Source organism: Podarcis muralis, chromosome 6 (assembly GCF_964188315.1).
Source record: "Podarcis muralis chromosome 6, rPodMur119.hap1.1, whole genome shotgun sequence".
NCBI classification, from domain to species: Eukaryota; Metazoa; Chordata; class Lepidosauria; order Squamata; family Lacertidae; genus Podarcis; species Podarcis muralis.
In genome coordinates, this window is record NC_135660.1 from 69,167,575 (window position 1) to 69,185,066 (window position 17,492).

General features: G+C 44.3%; 1 protein-coding gene across 1 annotated transcript in view; it reads right to left on the bottom strand.

The window, feature by feature from the left end:
- Positions 1-17,492, bottom strand: part of TBATA (thymus, brain and testes associated) — a 37,478-nt gene that overhangs the window by 10,240 nt on the left and 9,746 nt on the right. Inside the window, exons 4-15 of the mRNA XM_077930515.1 lie at positions 17,239-17,403; positions 14,848-14,929; positions 12,793-12,958; positions 11,873-11,925; positions 6,612-6,799; positions 5,755-5,889; positions 4,636-4,743; positions 3,995-4,111; positions 3,335-3,474; positions 2,406-2,556; positions 1,946-2,103; positions 960-1,128 (exon numbers count right to left, since the gene is read on the bottom strand). Of these exons, the coding sequence (XP_077786641.1) occupies positions 960-1,128; positions 1,946-2,103; positions 2,406-2,556; positions 3,335-3,474; positions 3,995-4,111; positions 4,636-4,743; positions 5,755-5,889; positions 6,612-6,799; positions 11,873-11,925; positions 12,793-12,958; positions 14,848-14,929; positions 17,239-17,403 (1,632 nt within the window). The remainder of the gene's footprint in view (positions 1-959; positions 1,129-1,945; positions 2,104-2,405; positions 2,557-3,334; positions 3,475-3,994; positions 4,112-4,635; positions 4,744-5,754; positions 5,890-6,611; positions 6,800-11,872; positions 11,926-12,792; positions 12,959-14,847; positions 14,930-17,238; positions 17,404-17,492) is intronic.

The following is a 17,492-nucleotide window of genomic DNA, read 5'->3' on the forward strand; positions in this document are numbered from 1 at the left end:
CAGTCAGGAATGACCTGATCCACACCTCTTGGGAGTACTGGGAGGATCAGAACACAGCCTTCCTTGGCACTGTACAAGCCTTTTAAGCTGCCGCTTTAAAAAAAAAATGTAGCGGAAGATGGCTTGAGATGCATATTTTGTGAGAAAACGTGTTCAAAAATACCTATGCGAACACGGACTTTCATGCAGGTTTTTCACACGTGCGTGAGAAACGTTGGTTGGCAAGGCCAGAAGCAAAAGTAGGTAGAGCAACGAATATGATTGTTTTCTTTTGTGCACCAGTTTCTACACACTCACACATCTCTCTGTATCCTCCATCCAGACAAGCAAGAGTCCTTCTCTAAGTTCAAGGATGCCTTTCAGCTAGGCATAATCACTTAAGGAGGGTGCAAAGCAGGATGCGTGAGGGGGTGTGGCTTAGGGAGAGGGGGTGTGGTCTGGGGAAAGTCCTATGGGCTAGATAGAGAGTCTTGTATTCAGCTCCTGGAACAGAGATGCCCCCACCCCTAGCTTGAGTGTTAACCTGCATATATGAAGAAGCCACCACTGATGAATCACTGCCAATATTTGCTACCAATGGATATCGACTCAAACATCACTTGTTTCAATGGAGCCAGCTTAAACATTCACCTGAGAGTTGTCATGAGCTGAGCACTCAAGTACAGTGCACAGGTGTGTGAACAAGCCCAAGAAAATCACTAGTGAATTCTAGGTTTCCAGAATGTCACATTCATGCATTTCACATTTTCAAATTCCTTCCTTCCTCGGGGCAGCAGAAAAAGGGAGCAGTCTGCCCCCTTTAATTTCACAAAAGCCCTGTGAGGTAGGTAGGTCAAACTATGCCCAGATCTAAATCTCTGTCCATCCTACGTCACAGGGACATCCATTCATAAATAAAAGGGGTGGAGAAAAGCGCAAGAAAAGGCCCAGAGAAATAAGCCACAGTGCCTTCTACTTACTACCACCAGGCGCAAGAGCTCCTTTGAAGGGCGAGGGGAGAAGGCTGCAGCGTAGAAAAACTTCTCCAGCAAGGCGGCGTTCTTTTTGCTCCCGAAACTGAGAAATTCGGACAGGGCCATCAAGGAAGCTGTAGAATGGGCAGCCACTGCAGCTTCAACGTAGAAGGACCTAAAAGGTGGGAAGGGGTGGAGAGAAAGGATCAGGTGTGCTGGGAGAAAAGGAAGAGACCTGCAGAGAACCCAGGATTAACAAGACAGGTGCAAATTCTAGATACGGTATATAAATTAGATGGGCATCTGACATCAGGTGACCCAAAATTTAATATCAGCGCCACACACTGTGTGACAGCAAGGGATGGGCAAATCTGTCAATTTTTGTTTTACTCAGTTTCTCATCCTTCCATTCTTCAGTTCTCCATATTTTCTCCATATTCTCCATTCTCCATATTTTCACATCAGTTTGTTGTTGTTGTTGTTGGTTTGTTTGTGAATTTTCTGGGCTTTTTAATTGAAAAAACAATCACTTTCATTCAAATGTCTCCTAACATAAATGTTCTTGCATGCAGTTTTGCCCAACAATTTATTTTTCTGCAAAGCCATTTTCTCTAATATAATGCTATTGTATATTACTTTCGTTACTATATTCACTTTTATGCACACTTTACCCTAATAAAATGCATTTTTGTGTGTCCATTGCTTGGATAGAGAAATGTACCACAAAATTCCTCCTGCAAACTGATCAGAACAAATGCTCAACGAATAGCAGGTGTCCTTGAAGCTCCCCACAAACTGTGTGCAAACAAATCAGGAAAGGTGCTTAGCAAACAGGTCATCTGATTTTAATTGTTGCAGACCACCCTGACTCATCCCTTTAGAAGGTTCTGAGTAAAAAATTCATTTTTAAAATAAATACACAAATAATTTCCACAAATAATTACTCTTGAGAAAGAGTAATTCTTCATTTGCCCTGCCATCTCTTTCCTTACGCCATCTCTTCTGGTGCTTTCTTCAACAACAGCAGGATGTCTTTCTTCTTGGCATCGCGCAACATCTGGACAACTTTGCAAAAATGCCAAGTGGTCGATGCCTCAGAGAGGTCCAGTCTGCGTTTCTTTTTAGCCAGTGTTTTCAAGTAGGTTTTGAGCTAAAAGGGAGAGAGGAGGAGAGAGAGAGAGAGAGAGAGAAATTAAAACACACAAACATCCTCCTTCATAACAATATATATCAGCAGTGTATGCTGATATAGATTCCAAAAACAGAAATTTGCAGAACTCCTTCCTGACAGTCTCCACAAGCTATATGCTATTTTCACACCTTGTGAACCAAGAAACCAAGGGATGAGGTCTCAAAGCTCTAAATAATTCCTGATCGGGCCTCCTCTACACTGAAGTTTAAATAGAAAATGGGTAAATCTAGACAAAAGCAATAGTTTTCTGTTCCACTCACAGATGGGTACTGGGTGTTGGTCCTCTTGACAGGGTCGCTCACTATGTTAATGGGTTGCGGTTTCCTCAGCACAGCTGCCAGGGCTTCCTGAGGACTTTCCCCAGGTAATTCTTTTGATCCGGGAACTTGAGTCACAAGTTCAAGGTGTTGCCTGGGGAGTGAAAAGATACTTGTTGATAAGGGCCTCCATCTTTAAATATCACAAACATAACTTACTGTGTGGCATGGACTCACATTTGAAATTATGACAGCGGGGACCCCTTCTGAACCAAAGTAAGGCACTTTTAAGTTTAGTTAGGTGCAAAGTATTGGTAAAAATGCAACACTCAAGTGTCCACAGTATCCTTGCAAGAGGAGAAAACCAGAACAACTTGGGCACGTCCTCATTAACACTCATTGGCCACACTCCCATGGCCTCCTAGAAGCTCCACCAGACACACAGTGGTCTACTGTGGTTGAATGAAACAGATATGAATTCAGGTGAACTCCTTGGTGTTTTTTGCAGGTTGTGCAAATGGGAGAGACAGTGCTGTTAGGGTGCAGGACCAGGGCCTGAAAGAGTAGGGTTGAAGTCCCACTCAGCCTTGAATAACATTGGGCGATCTTGGGACAATCAGTCTCCCAGCCTCACCTCCCTCACAAGTTTGTGAGGATAAAACAGGGAGGGGGAACTGTGTATGCTCACCTTAAGATCCTTGAAGGAAACATGGGATATAAATAGATGAAGACATTTGAGAAATGGTGAGGAGGCCATTAACACTACGTTGTTGCCACTTGTTTGGGGCTTATAGGTTTCTCCTCATACTCTGGCCTCAACCCCAAGGAAATCAAGATTCCACAGGACTCCATTTTCTAATTCTGACCAAAGAAGGCACCATTTGCCACCCCCAGTGTGCCAGGCCAACTGAATGTAGCAGCGCAGAACCAACCTGGAGGTGATATCGACTCCAACGGAAGACTTCAGGTTTAGAGAGATTGTATGACTTTCTTCGGACAATGCGGACTTGAGGAGCTGTCCTTCCATGGAATAAAGACTTTTACTTACAGGTTGCCACAGGACTCCAAACATCTGTAAAAAGAAGATGAATATTTCCTCACTAGACCCTGGCTCCACCTCTTCAGGTAACTAGATAACTAAAATCAACCAGTTGCTATTAAATATTATAAAGTGTCATTAGCCTCCAATGGTTTTCCTCCAAAGAGAAGTCAGACCCCAGTAAGTGGTTGCCTATGGGAAAATAATGTTGCTGCCTCAGTGCAAATAATAATAATAATAATAATAATAATAATAATAATAATAATAATAATACCCTCCCATCTGGCTGAGTTGCTCCAGCCACTCTGAGTGGCTTCCAACACATATAAAAACCTAATAAAATGTCAAACATGTGGGAGAGAGAGAGAGAACTTAATGTGCACTCTATGTATGGCATTCATCAAATATTGCACAGTGAATCAGCCTAAGAAAAGTAGTTCTACATGGACTTTGAAATCAAAACCCACTAATTTTCAGGTGGAGGATAGACTGGTATTTTGAAAGTGGTTAGAGAAAGCTGGAAAATGGATAGAGATGCAATTATTAAACTTGCCTTGTTAACAGAGCTGAATCCAAACTTTGTTCTTTTGCAGCCATGTAGGTCTTTTGTCTTCAGGACAGATTCCTTGGAGACTGTGTAGGTCACTGGGCAGCTCCCAGAAATGTCATCCTAAACAACATAAATGGGAAAATTAGGAGTAGAATAGTGGATGCTAAATTAGTCCTGTGTTTGGTTCAGACTCCATCCAGACAATGCAATAAATGGGATTCTGGTGGGTTGACTCATCTGTAACAATGGTGGGGGATCTGTGGCCCTCCAGCTCCCATCCACCATTGTAAAAGGGCAAGGAGGATGTTTTCCAAATTCCATGATTCTTACACAAGATGCACAAACGCTCTTTATCGATGCTGAAAGCACTTGGTGTTTGATTTTTTGCAAACGTAAAAAGTGGAGTGGCTACATGAGCAGAACTGGCCGATTATGAAGTTGAGGCACAATGAAATAAACCCTCATGGTGCTTCCTTAATCATTGGCCTTATTTTGTGGTGGGTGAGAGCACTTTTTAGAAGACGTAAAAGGTGCTAGGTACTACAGCTATATAAGAGTACAAGGATATTTGCTGCTGCAGTGGCAAGAAAGAAAGAAAGAAAGAAAGAAAGAAAGAAAGAAAGAAAGAAAGAGCCTTGTTTTACCTCAGTCACTGTCCCAGAGTGGGTCTGAAACTGGAGAAGGCTGACCAGGCCTCTCTTCAGCTCCAAAGTTAAGGGGCTTCCAGCTTGGTCTTCATAGATGCCTTCAACCTGCAAAGTGAAAGCAAGGCCATGGTGAGAGGGAATCTGAGGGGAAAAGTGACCAAGGATAGCAGAAAGAGGTGCATGAACTAAATGGTCATCATTTCTCTTCCTCGTGGGCTATCAGTAGTTTGATAATGAGTAACAGTAGCATGAGGTAGGAAAATCTGCTGCTGCTGCTTCTTTTGGCACCCATAACAATGGTAGGAAAATCTGGTTCCATGAAACTTGCCCCAAACTCAAAGCAATGACGGGAACCTTTGGAGTATCCCAGACAACGTTTCAGACAACAGAAGGATGAATTGTGACTCTCAGAGGTGAACAGGCCATCCCAGGTCCAACACCACGGATAGAACTTACTCACCTCCTCAAAACAGAATGCTTTTCCAGCAAACTCAATCCACACACTTCAGCTGCTAATTATCAAGCATTTAAGTCAGAGCTGTGTGGAGACGACCTCTTGAAATTTGTGAGTAGGTGGGCTAAGTACTCCACCAAATTTCTCCAGGGTGAGGAGAAATTCTCCAGTGGTTTCTCAAGAGGGAGGTTTTCTACCTGCAGTGGCAGTAGAACAACTTATTTTTTCCTATCTAAAATAGGTTTACATTTCATGTTATATTTTATTACCGGAATATGAAAGCACAGGCTTCTGTTGTGTTCTTACGCAATATTAGTTCTATCCTATATTTATTGTGAAATATATCTGGCTGAAGCAGGCTGGGTAGTACAGTCACTCCCATCTCCCCTTGGCTTGCACAAGTGCATTACTAGTGGTATTAATACCTGGCATACTACCTGATACTACATGGGCACTGCCACTAGTCCATAGAAAGCTGTGCTTGTGGTTTCTGAAGGGAGCTTCCTCTTAGGCAAACGTTGACAATTGTCCGCCACTAATTGCTTTCTAATGACAATGAAAAGTATAAACATCCTTGTTGGTGATGCTGGCTACCTTACATGAAGCTGAAACTGGAGAGAAAAGTGAGCAAGCCTCAAAAGGTCTGCCTCATATTAACATACCTTCCCATTTTTCCAATGCAGGAAAACGGGCTGCTCCAGTTCTGTAGTGTTCAGTGAAACTTGGGCAGGTTGATTGTTGTTATCCGTCTGACTCTTACTTTGTTCCGGATCATGATGGAGTTGTAGGCCATGCATCTAAGTTCCCAAAATGAGCAGAAGAAAATTAAGACTTTTGCCCACCTCCCCAGTCCTTCAGAGTTACACCTTTGGGCCAGGTGGTCTGAAGGGGACAAGATGGCACCCCTTCTCATTCTCTCTCTTGCTTTCCCATCCCACAAGTTATTTGTAAATGCACCACACTGTGATGTCCCTCTCTTCTCCCAGCTGAAAGCAGTGGGGCTAAGTGTCTATAAACAGAACAGGTCTCCAAGAGAAGTATCCATTGGTTATTCTATGTACTCAGGGCTAGCCTGAGGAAAAAGACCTGCATTTCTCTACTCCTCTTTTAGTAACAATGCTAATTATTTGTCCAATCCCTTTCTAAAGCCATCTAAGTTAGTGGAAATGAGCTCCCCTTCTGGCAAAGAATCCCATAGTTCAACTATGTGCTTGCAGTGTATAAAATAATATGCAACGTTCTTTTGCTCGACGTCTGTGCAGATAGTGTTGGCAGGGAACGGGGAGGGTTGTTAGCTGAGGATGATCATTTCCAGATCAACCTGAGTTATTGGTCAGACTAGGTGGACATTCTAAGTGAGCAATGTCAGTTCTAGTGCCGAATAGAAGCCCAGCAGTAGCAGGAGAAACATACAATCTGAACATGCTTAATGAAATCTCCGGCGTTGGTTAGTAATGGAAAACCAGTGTTTCCCCTCTCAATCGTTTAAAACCCATTGTAGGATGAAGACGTCACCAACTTGGACTTGGAGAAGGTGCTCCCCGGCATTGCTGGGATTTCTCCACACGAGATGCACATCAACCAGAGCTTCAGCCTGCAGCTTGCTTCCTTGCAAAGATGGCCTTGACAGATATCTTAGCTGGCCACCCAGTGAGTAGCGGTACTGGTATAGGATTCCTGACTTGAAAGATGGTGCCTCCAGGTTCTCTATAAAAGAGTCCTACACTGAAGTCACTTGAACACTTTTAAATAAGATGCTGAGTCTCAGCTGGTCCATGTGAGAAGGAAGGGATGAATTTGTTGGAGGTGCTGGACGCCAAGAATACTGACCAGTTGAGTTTCCCCACCAACCTCACAACCCCCCTTTGCTAAGGCAATGTGGCTTGGTCCTATGTCACCCCAAGGATGGAATATCAAGCTCTTATCATGTGCACTGTAATTCCTTCTCATGCCATAAACAGCTGGACAGAGGTAGAAGAAAGTAACGCTGGATGGCAGAAAATGGAACAGCTAGATCAGCATAGTTCTGTGTGATTATCTGTCATAGGCTTTGATTAGTATCATAATATTCTGGAGGGGCAGTGCAATTATTATGCTCACTCCTATAGAGTGTGGGGAGCCTGTGGCCCTCTGTTTTTATGGACTCCAACTCCTATCAGCCCCAGCCAGCATGGCCAATGGTTAAAGATAATGGCAATTGTAGTCAAGCAGGCTCTAGAGGGTCACAGGTTCCCCACCCCTATTTTAAATAGAAGAGGTAACAATCATTGCTGAGATATTACCATGTCTGCAGGAAGATGCTCTTAGGCACTATTACAGATATTAATGGACATTTGTTATTCCTGATCCACACCGGGTAAGTAAGTTCCAATGATTTGAATAGGATGAGACTTCCATAAAATATATTTAGAATTTCAGCCATAGAGCTTAATGGGGGGTGGGGGGAAATCAGCCCAGTCCAGTTAGAGTTGATCATTTTCAATCCCCCTGTTGCCAATAGCTTTAAAAATGTATTTAATTTTGGTTGAGGTGTGCCACATCTGAATCGCCTTAATACGGATTCTCTCCAATTTAAGCCACAGTAAATTGTAGGGTTTAAAGATCCTTCTTGTCAAACGCTATCATGGTCCAATATGTTGTGTTATTAAAATGATTGCTGTTTCATATAACACACCATTTGAATGCTCATAGCAACCAAGTAGTTACATTTCATAACCCATTTTGATTTGGCATCCTTAATTCTGCAAAAAGTCCATAGCAGATCCAAGGATGGGGTTGGGGCATAGCTGTCAACGTTTCCCTTTTTTTTAAGGGAAATTCCCTTATTCTGAATAGGATTCCTCACAATAAAAGGGAAAGGTTGACAGCTATGGGTTGTGGGGGGGGGGGAGCATAATCAGCTTTCCACTGACCGTTTGGTAGCTATGAAAGCTAAGTCACGTTTAAATACTTTCCGTGCCACTTAATTTTATATTTCCCACGAACATGTGGCAAACAACAGGTGCTCAGGGAAATTTGCAGGCAAGGCTCTGGGATCCGGGAGCCTGAATCTGAGTCACAAAGAGCTGCCCCTCAGGATCCACTGGTTGATAGTTGCCATGCCAATAAATTGTACATGAATGGGACTGAGAAGGGGATCCTTTTCACAGCTTCCCTCCTTTGAGCCTGAGAATCCCAACGAGCAAATAAGTTAACCAGGACTCACCTCAGTGAGATATTTTTCAGATTTCATGCCCTCCCCCCTGAGCTTCCCAGTGCCTTCTCTCTCTTACCTTTTGCTGCAGAGGGAAAGAAAAAGAGAAGCAGCCAGCAGTATCTTGAAGCTGCCGGCGAGTTCATGGTGCAGATTGTGTGCTCAAATCAAAATGCATGGATGGGCAGCGAATCCAAAAAGGGGGTGGGGAGAGACTCCTTGAGCCAAGATTCACAATATATTGTGGCCAGTCCTGACTTGCTTCCTATCCCCAAATTACACATCACAGCAAAGGCAAATGATTAATCAGCAGCAGCAAATGGTACTCAGGGCCTGGAATGTGATGGATCAACATTTACCAAAGCTCTGAGGATGAATGCTGCAATGGACTTTTGAAGCGGAGCCTTTGGAATCTGCATTCCTGTTTTGCAGTCTTTCTATTCCCTACCCATCAGCCCCCATCTGTAAGAAAGTTCTGCAAAGGGGCCTCCTTCACCTTCCTCCTCCAGAGGGAAACTGGAGGAAGCAGGCATAGCACTAAGAAGCAGCGCCTCTCTCTCTCCTCTTTACCAACTTCAAGGGGCTCAGTGTTCCAGCCTCTAAGATCAAGTTACTTCAAGGGCAGGCTGGGAGGGAGGAAGAAGCTTGGCTTTGTGAATGCGCTTCTGGGGGAACGAGCACACACATGCATATGCATGCGCAAACACAGCCAGACGAGATCCATTCTAGCTTGTATGAAGGCTTCCCTCACGCTGAATTGAATTGTTTGGGAGGAAATCATTCATAGTGAATGAAAGGCAGACCCGATACTGCCTTTGCTTGGATGAAATTTGGCATCCCTGATAGGGATCACATGGCGGCACAGAAAGTTTAGGTGTTTCCCTGACACTGGAGGAACAGTCCCTTTGCAGAACAGGCTTTCCATCGCAGAGGAATGTGCAAACCGCAAGCACTTTGCATCCTTGTTTCGCCTCAAGAACTGAACGGCTTCTGGAGGCAGGCAGGGACACATGTTGAATGTTTTTGCTCATCGTAGATTTCTTGTTAAAGAGAATTCTACAGGCTGCCTTTAGAAACCCAACAGCAACAACAACAAAACAATTCCGTATGATTAAATCCTTGTTTCACGTAATATACATGACTTTCATCAGCAAATTCCTGAGCAGGAGGAATCTTTCTCCCTGTCCTCTCCCCTTCGCTCTAGTCGGTTTCACAGCCCAAACAGGTAACTAGAGCCTAGCTCTTTAGGAAACGTTTCAGCTCCTCCACACCCAGGACAATTCAGAGCACTAAGCAGCAGCCTTAAACAACTAGCTTTTTATTTTTTTAAAACAAAGCTGCAGAATTTTGTAACATCTTAATTGCACTCCTACTATGGTCATTAAAAAGCAGGCAAGCAAACAGCAGTGTGGGGATGGAATGCAAATAGTTCCAAGAGAGGAAATAATTAATTGACATACTACCAGCTATCAAAGAAGGAATGAAAGGCTCTGAGTCCTTGTCTCAAAGTTCAGAATCGTCCTACAATAGGCACCATGCCATTAAAGGTGCACCTTCCATGTTCATCATTCTGCAACTTCTTGGAGTTCCTCTCTTGAATCATGCTGAATACCAAGCTGGAACACAGGAGGACACAGCGGAATGGGTCTTTCCAACGGTTTCAGAATTGTGCAGAGTCTCATTGAACAATATCTCAAAATGTCATCCCCCTTGAAGACTGCGGTGCCTCAATCCAAGAGGCACGTTCTGAGATGCCGGGTTTTTCTAAAGAAGCCCTTTTTCTTGCAGCATTGTTGCCATTGGGTGAGTAGCAGGAGCGGTAACACTACAAGCTGGAGCAGCAAGAGTAGTCACATCAGGAGGAAGGTTTCTTTCTAATTGGTTTGGTCTGATTGGTTTTGCTTTTCATCTGCAGAGGGGTGAAACTGGAGAACCTCTGCAGAGCCAATGTGCACTGAAAATGGAAAGCACAAATGAGATGGATTGGTTAATGTGTTTCCAGTGGATATGAGTGTTACGTACTGAAGTTCTCACCCTGGGCCAGCAGGGGGATACTGTAGATAGTTATGCAAATAAGGGATAAAAAGTGACGTTCAGTGATTGGATAGTTTTAGAAAAGTTGTTACAGTTACGATGTACTGGAGCTCTATATAAGCAGGCTGACTGAACCCTTCAGTTCAGTTCTGGCCTGTGAATAAACAAGAGCTGTTTGAAGAATCGCTGTGTCTTCTGATATGTTCACCCACAACTTAACAATGAGAACCAGAGATTATGGCCACATTTTGTAAACTCCCTGCCCAAATTTGCTACCCTAAACACTATAAAGGCATACCACCAGACTTCCAAACCTCCTTTGGGCAATTAGGTAGCATATTATGAATGATGACTGACTGATTGCTTGCATCCACCGAAGTAAGCCAGAATCAGCAGAGAATTCAATAGGGTTATATAAATATGAAGCAGAAAGATAATCCAAGTTAACTTGGTGCCTGAGGTCAAAGATCCAAAAGGCCCACTCAGTTGTGTGTGGGGACGGGGAAGTAGCAATAAGCAACTTTTCACCCCTTTAATGGTATTCAAAAATATATATGGAGTATGAAGGAGTCCCCTCAAACTGTCTAACAGTAAGGCCGGAACTGACTATAACCTAAACTTGAGACCAAGATGCTGGGAAGCGCTCAGGAAAAGTAATCTGCAGGAGAAATTTTGTTAGCAACAGAACAGTAAAGTATCAATCAGTTTCAGTGAAGGATCAGGGAGCCTGGTATTTAAAAACAGGTCACATTCACCAGTAAGGAATGTTAATTACAAATATCTATCAAGTCCCATGGGAAGCATACATGGCTAATTTTCTTTCTCCAGTTGCTGGTTACGAAATATCAAGTCGTGTCCTATGTGTAGGAGCATGGCTGATTTTGACTGGGCCCACTGCCATGACAGAAAACGCAAACAGAAAAACCTTGCCTAAGTCAAAGATCACTTTGATAAACCTGAAGCTTTTTGAGGAAGTGCCAGCATCTTTCGCTTTTCTGGATGCAGCTCACCAAAGGCTTGACTTCACACAGGCCCCAGGTGAGAACACCTTCCTTCTTTAGAAATACAGGAAACAATTGTGCCATCCATTTTGTAATTATATAAGTCCTGCTGTAATTATATGTCAGGAGGGCACGATGTTGGCTCTCCGTGTGGTTCAGCATGCACAGACCAGGCATGAAGCATAATTCCACATTAAGTGCTTACACAATACATATGCAGTCCTGCTCCTCCACCTTAGGGTAGTTCACTGAGCCTAAGGAGCAAGCAGGGGCATATGCGTACCCTGCGCAAATGGCCTCATAGGAAATAGTTTGCTGGGAACATGTTGGAAGCTGAGCTGTGTAATCGGCTTATTCTGTGCCCTTGGCTTATTCTGAGTCTAGAGGCTGATTCTCAACCCACATGAAGCACATCCAGCAGCTAATTTCCTGCTTAAGATCCCTACACAGGGCATTTCCACTGGTTGCCGCAGGGACACCTACTTCATGCCTTGCACTTTCCAATGAAAACACAGCATTTTCTACAGGGTTTTTTTTTGTTTTTGTTTTTACCTGGCTTTTCTTCTTCTGGGATAGGTTCTTGTTTTTGTCTCATAACAGACAGCCTGCAACAAAATAAACCAGGGCCAACATGGTTATAAGAGAAGCTATGCACCTTGACCAACATTCCTGGCATGAAAACTACTTTTGTCATTTTGTGATCATCTTGGACAATCTCTTCATCTTCAGCATTTGCATAGCCCTTGAAATGGTTTCTTTCCAGCAGGAATGATGCTGAGGAGACTGTAGCAGTCTGCTGGCTGTGTCCCTAATGTTCATGCAGTGCCACATTTATGTATAAGCTAAACAAGCTATAGCTTAGGGCCCCACTCTCTTGCCGCCCCCCAATTTCACCATTAATATACTTCTTCTTAATTGTATTTCAGTTCAACCATTACTTTGATAAAATACATATTTTGTTATGTGCAAATGGCTTTAGATACCTATTAGGTCCATAAATTTCCATATAGCATATATTCAACATGAAAAACAGTGACAATTTGTTGTTGACAAAGGACAGCTGGACATATAAAGGGCCCCATTACCTTCAGTAGCTTAGGGTCTCATCAAACCTAAATCCAGCCCTGTGTTCATATTCACATATAACCAGTGGGTTTGAAGTTCTACTGGAAGTAGAAGATGATAGCAATAATGAGAATGTATTAATTGTAGTCCATCCTAGCCACTTGTCCCAGCCACTCTGGGTGGCTAGTAGCCATTGGTAGCCTTACCCTGCATGAATTTGTCTAGACTTCTTTTAAAACCATCCAGGTTGCTTGCTACCACTACCTCTTGTGGGCACAAATTCCATGATTTAAGTCTGTGCTGTGTCAAGAAGTAGTACTTTCCCCCATAACCTGTCTAGTTATTTTCTGTAATATGCAACAGAAATTCATTTTAGCAAACATTCAAAGGACTTGCAAAGAGGGCACCTGGTTACATGATTTCTCCCAAAGCTGCGCGGTTTGGAGGCAAATCCTGAGGCATCTGGGGGCAACTGTGATGGAAGTCTCTCTTCCATGCTTGTGGTCAGCTCCTGGGGATCAAGATGTAAATTGGCAGTTGCCGTCTGCAACAATCCCATGACAAGGTCCTTTTCTGCAGGGAGAGGAGAGGACATGTTTAGGAATCCAAAGATCTCACCTGCACAGTTTTAAGGTAAAATAAATAGGTGTGTCCCAGCTGCCCTTCTTTTTTTTCTGCATGCAATTTCACATATAAATAAGAATTAGCCCACAAGTTATCATTCCCATATAAAACTATCAGTTTGTAAATAACCAAATGAACCTGCCCAGACCTTGAGATCTTTGAAGGGGATCTAGATAGAGCAGGGTTTCCCAAACTTGGGTCTCCAGCTGTTTTTGGACTACAACTCCCATCTTCCCTAGCTAGCAGGACCAGTGATATGCGATGATGGGAATTGTAGTCCAAAAACAGCTGGAGACCCAAGTTTTGGAAACTGAGGGTTGGTGATGAGAGAACAGGCCTTCTCTGTAGTAGCCTCTTGTTGATGGAATGCTCTCCTCAGGGAGGCCTGACTGGCACAAACTTTGTCATCATTTCAGCATCCGGCAAAGACATACTTGTTTCCCCAGGCATTTGGCAACGCTGGTGATAGGACTGTGCTTAATAACGTTTATGTGATTTTATTATTGCATTTTCACTTTGGCTGTAAAGTCACTTGAGGAAGGTGTTGTACAGGTGTTAACATGCCTGAACCACACTTAATAGGAATTATTCCTATGTTGCTAATTTAGGTGCATATCTAGGAATCTAATTTATTATGTTTATTCATCATGCAGGTTCATATACTGCTAAGTCACAAAAAGGGTGACGTGCCTAAGACACTAATAAAACAACATAAACTTAATAAAACAAAGAAAACTGTTCATAATATGCAGATTGCACACAGCTGAGTCACAATACTGAATGAATAAAAAAGTGTCCAATGCTTAATAGTGAGGGTGTCTGCTTAATATCAGTTGGGAGTTCCATGCTTTTGGCACTGCCACTATTAAGGCCCTATTCCTGGCAGTTCCACCATGCACCACTGGCAAAAGTGTTGTTCCTAATGATCTAATGGTCTGGCAAGGCTATATGGAGTGAGGTGGTCCAGCAGGTAAAGTGTTTGGCCTGGTGGCATATTGGCAGCCAGGGCAGATATTTCAGCAGAGGTGATGTGTGCGGTCTCGATGACCCAGCCAGGGGTGGAGGAAGGGGAGGGCGGGGAGGGCAGGCTGCCCCGCCCCGGGTGTCGCCACTGAGGGTGTGTGTGTGTGACAAACTGCCAGGCGGCACTCACCGCGGGGCCTGCAGCATGCCTGAGCCACGCATCTCTCCTGGGAGTGATGCGGCGGCTTGAGCACCCGCAGGCTCCATGCTGCCCCAAACAGTCCACCCACTGCCTCCTCCCCAGCTGTAGGGCGGCTGAGTGGGAGGAGGCAGGCAGACTCCTCTGAGGCCCTGTGGAGCATCCTGCCCTAGCTGGCCCCACCCCTGCGGGTGGCTGGCCCCATCCCCAGGCTGCCCCAGCGCCCAATCGGCTTGCTCCGCCACTGAGCCCAGCCCAGTCAACAGCTGAGCTGCTAAATTCTGCACTAGCTGCAGCTCCCAGGCCAGTTCTAAGGGTGGCACCACAAAGAGTGTATTGCAGTGATCCAGGGTACCAACGCATGGACCACATCGGCTGGGCTATATAATCTGCAAATGAGACATAGCCGGAAACAATGACCAGAAAATCAGGACTGACTTGTCGGCTGCACATTCTGCTGCAATCCCCCGGGTGCTGCTGTGTTGTAATGTGTGGAAAGGCCTATGCTTCAAGGTGGCATTGCAAACGTGCTGCATGCCCTGAGTGTTTTGATGCATTAGACAACAACCCACTGAGCTGCAATGGGTGTTAATAGGGGGAGATAGTTGATAACAAAGTAGAGATAATGCACATTTCCAAAGGCTTTTGCTCCTTGCAGGCTCTGCATGCACCTTACCCCTCTGCGCAGCCATGAGCAGCCATTGCTGGATCGCAGTCAAGGAGTCTGTCTGCAGGATCTGACAGAGCAGCTCCAAAATCTGTTGGCAGAAGAGTACAGTGGGAAAGTGTCAGCACAACTGGGGTCAGAGTGACATTGATACAACAGGGTCAAGAGGGTATACACACAGGCTTATCTCGGTAATTTTTATGCTGGTGAGAACTTTGCCCTACCTTACCATTCGTTGTGCAATCTCCCCACGCCTCTCCCCGCAGTCCCAGGCAGGGGTCAGAATGAGGACGCTGGTCAAACCCTTGGTGGGCTTCCATTTATACCTAGTAGCTTGCAGGCAGCAAGGTATGGAGACCTATCTTAGTGTAATTAGGGTTGCCATGTGTCCTCTTTTTCCAAGACACACCCTCTTTTTCAGGGGTATAAGGTAAAGGTAAAGGGACCCCTGACCATTAGGTCCAGTCGTGACCGACTCTGGGGTTGCGGCACTCATCTCGCTTTATTGGCCAAGGGAGCCGGCGTACAGCTTCCGGGTCATGTGGCCAGCATGACTAAGCCGCTTCTGGCGAACCAGAGCAGCGCACGGAAACGGCGTTTACCTTCCCGCCAGAGCGGTACCTATTTATCTACTTGCACTTTGACGTGCTTTCGAACTGCTAGGTTGGTAGGAGCAGGGACCGAGCAACGGGAGCTCACCCCGTCACAGGGATTCGAACCGCCGACCTTCTAATTGGCAAGTCCTAGGCTCTGTGGTTTAACCCACAGCGCCACCCGCGTCCCTGTTTTTCAGGGGTATAATTTGAGTCACATTGCATTTATTTGCTTTGAATGGCCGTCATAGTCTCCTCTTTTTAAAAAATATGGCAACGCTGGAATGCTTAGGAATTCCAGGAAAGGTCCTGGGAACTTTTACTTGGTGTTGGAGAGTAACCTAATGCCACGACAAGTGTGAGATCTTCCCCGTTGCCACCACACTTTCCTTAGGACCCCTCAATCCTTAGACAGGTGTGCTTTCCGAGAGTCCAAAGCAAACACTTATGAGGGGACAGAGCTAGCTCAGAGCCCAAGGTATAGCTTGCTTTTCTCTGTCAAACCCTGCACACATGCAGCATGAGCCAAGTGGATCTAGGCATGTTAAGGGGAAATATCCCTTTTGAGTCTGGCCAGAAGTACACCCAAGACCCTGACACCAACATAAGGTATAAGGTAGCAGTAATGCTGAGGGACTGGCAACAGTAATCTTTGAAAGAGTTTCTGATCCAGGAGGGCCTTGGTGGACAGATGCTTGTTCCCTGCCAATAACTAGTCAGTCAGGTCCATCAGGAAGATGCCTCAACATCTTTTGGAAGTTGGGAGATGGGATATGGAAAAGTTGACTTAAGGCCAGTTTCCCCCAGTTCTACCAGACGAAATCTATTTGTGTATTCAAGAGGAGAGACATGAACTCTGTGGGGGTTGAGAATAAGATCTTAAACAGGCAGGTTAGCACGCAGCAGGCCTGTGTTACACAGCCTAGCAAAAGTTGTGTCATATGAATCTCCGATCTGTTTGGGCACTCGCTCTATGTAGGGCTCTCAGAAAGTGGCTATTTAGAACCAGGTTTTATTCTTTTCAAAGTGCAAAGAGTTCTGCACTGGTTGCCCATTTGCTGCTGGGCTGGGCCAAGTCTAGTGTGTTATTATTGGCCCTTAACAGCTTGGGACCAGTTTACCTGAAGTATCACCTTAATCCATATAAGCACATGCAACTGCTTGAATTTGTGAAACTGGCGCTGTTACTGATGCCATATACTGTAATACTCATTCCACAATTGTAAGAAATCAGTCCTTTAGTTCAGCAGCATCTACACTTTGGACCCCTTCACCTATTGACACCAGGCAGGTTCCTTCGCTGTACTCTTTTCAGAACTTGTTTGAAAGATTGTTGTTTAGGCAAACTACATGTGCTTATCCCTTTTTTGGTTACTGTTCATTTTAATCATCTTTTGAATGTTTTTAAACACCTGTTTTTAACTGGTTTTTTTAAATTAATGTTTTACTTTATAGTTTTAGATTTCTTACAACCAAATGGTATATAAATTTTGTTTTTGTTTTCTTAAAAAAGATAAGCATTTGCTGCTTTCCTAACTTTCCCCCCAAAGCAAATGAAACATAACATTTGTGTGTCTGTGTGATAATTATTTGCTTTATCATGTTTAATTTCTAATCCATTCTGAGCAGAAACTGTTCTTATTATTCCATCAAAATCAAATTTAATTTATAATCAGCACTGAGCAGAAACTTTTCTTATTACTCCATCAATAAATTTACAGGAAAATAGTTGTAATTGGTTTGTGGTATAGGTTAAAAAAGAAGAAGGAGGGTCTGTTTGCCCCTTTTTTTTCCATGCATGGCTTACTATAAGTTCTTGGTCCCGGAAGAGCAGGGTCGCATCCTTGCCTTTATTCTTGGCATTGTTCCTGTGCAAACGGCGGGACGAATGGCAAGCTGTAGCTCGAGAGGGAGGTGGGATGAGACGTCCTGTTTCTTCTGAGTATTGCGTCTCCCTCCGAGACTTTTCTGCCTTAAAATACAACAACAAGCTACAGTAGAGGAGCTTGACATGGAAGAACAAGTCAGACACAAAATATTGCAATGTATGGTGCTCCTGTT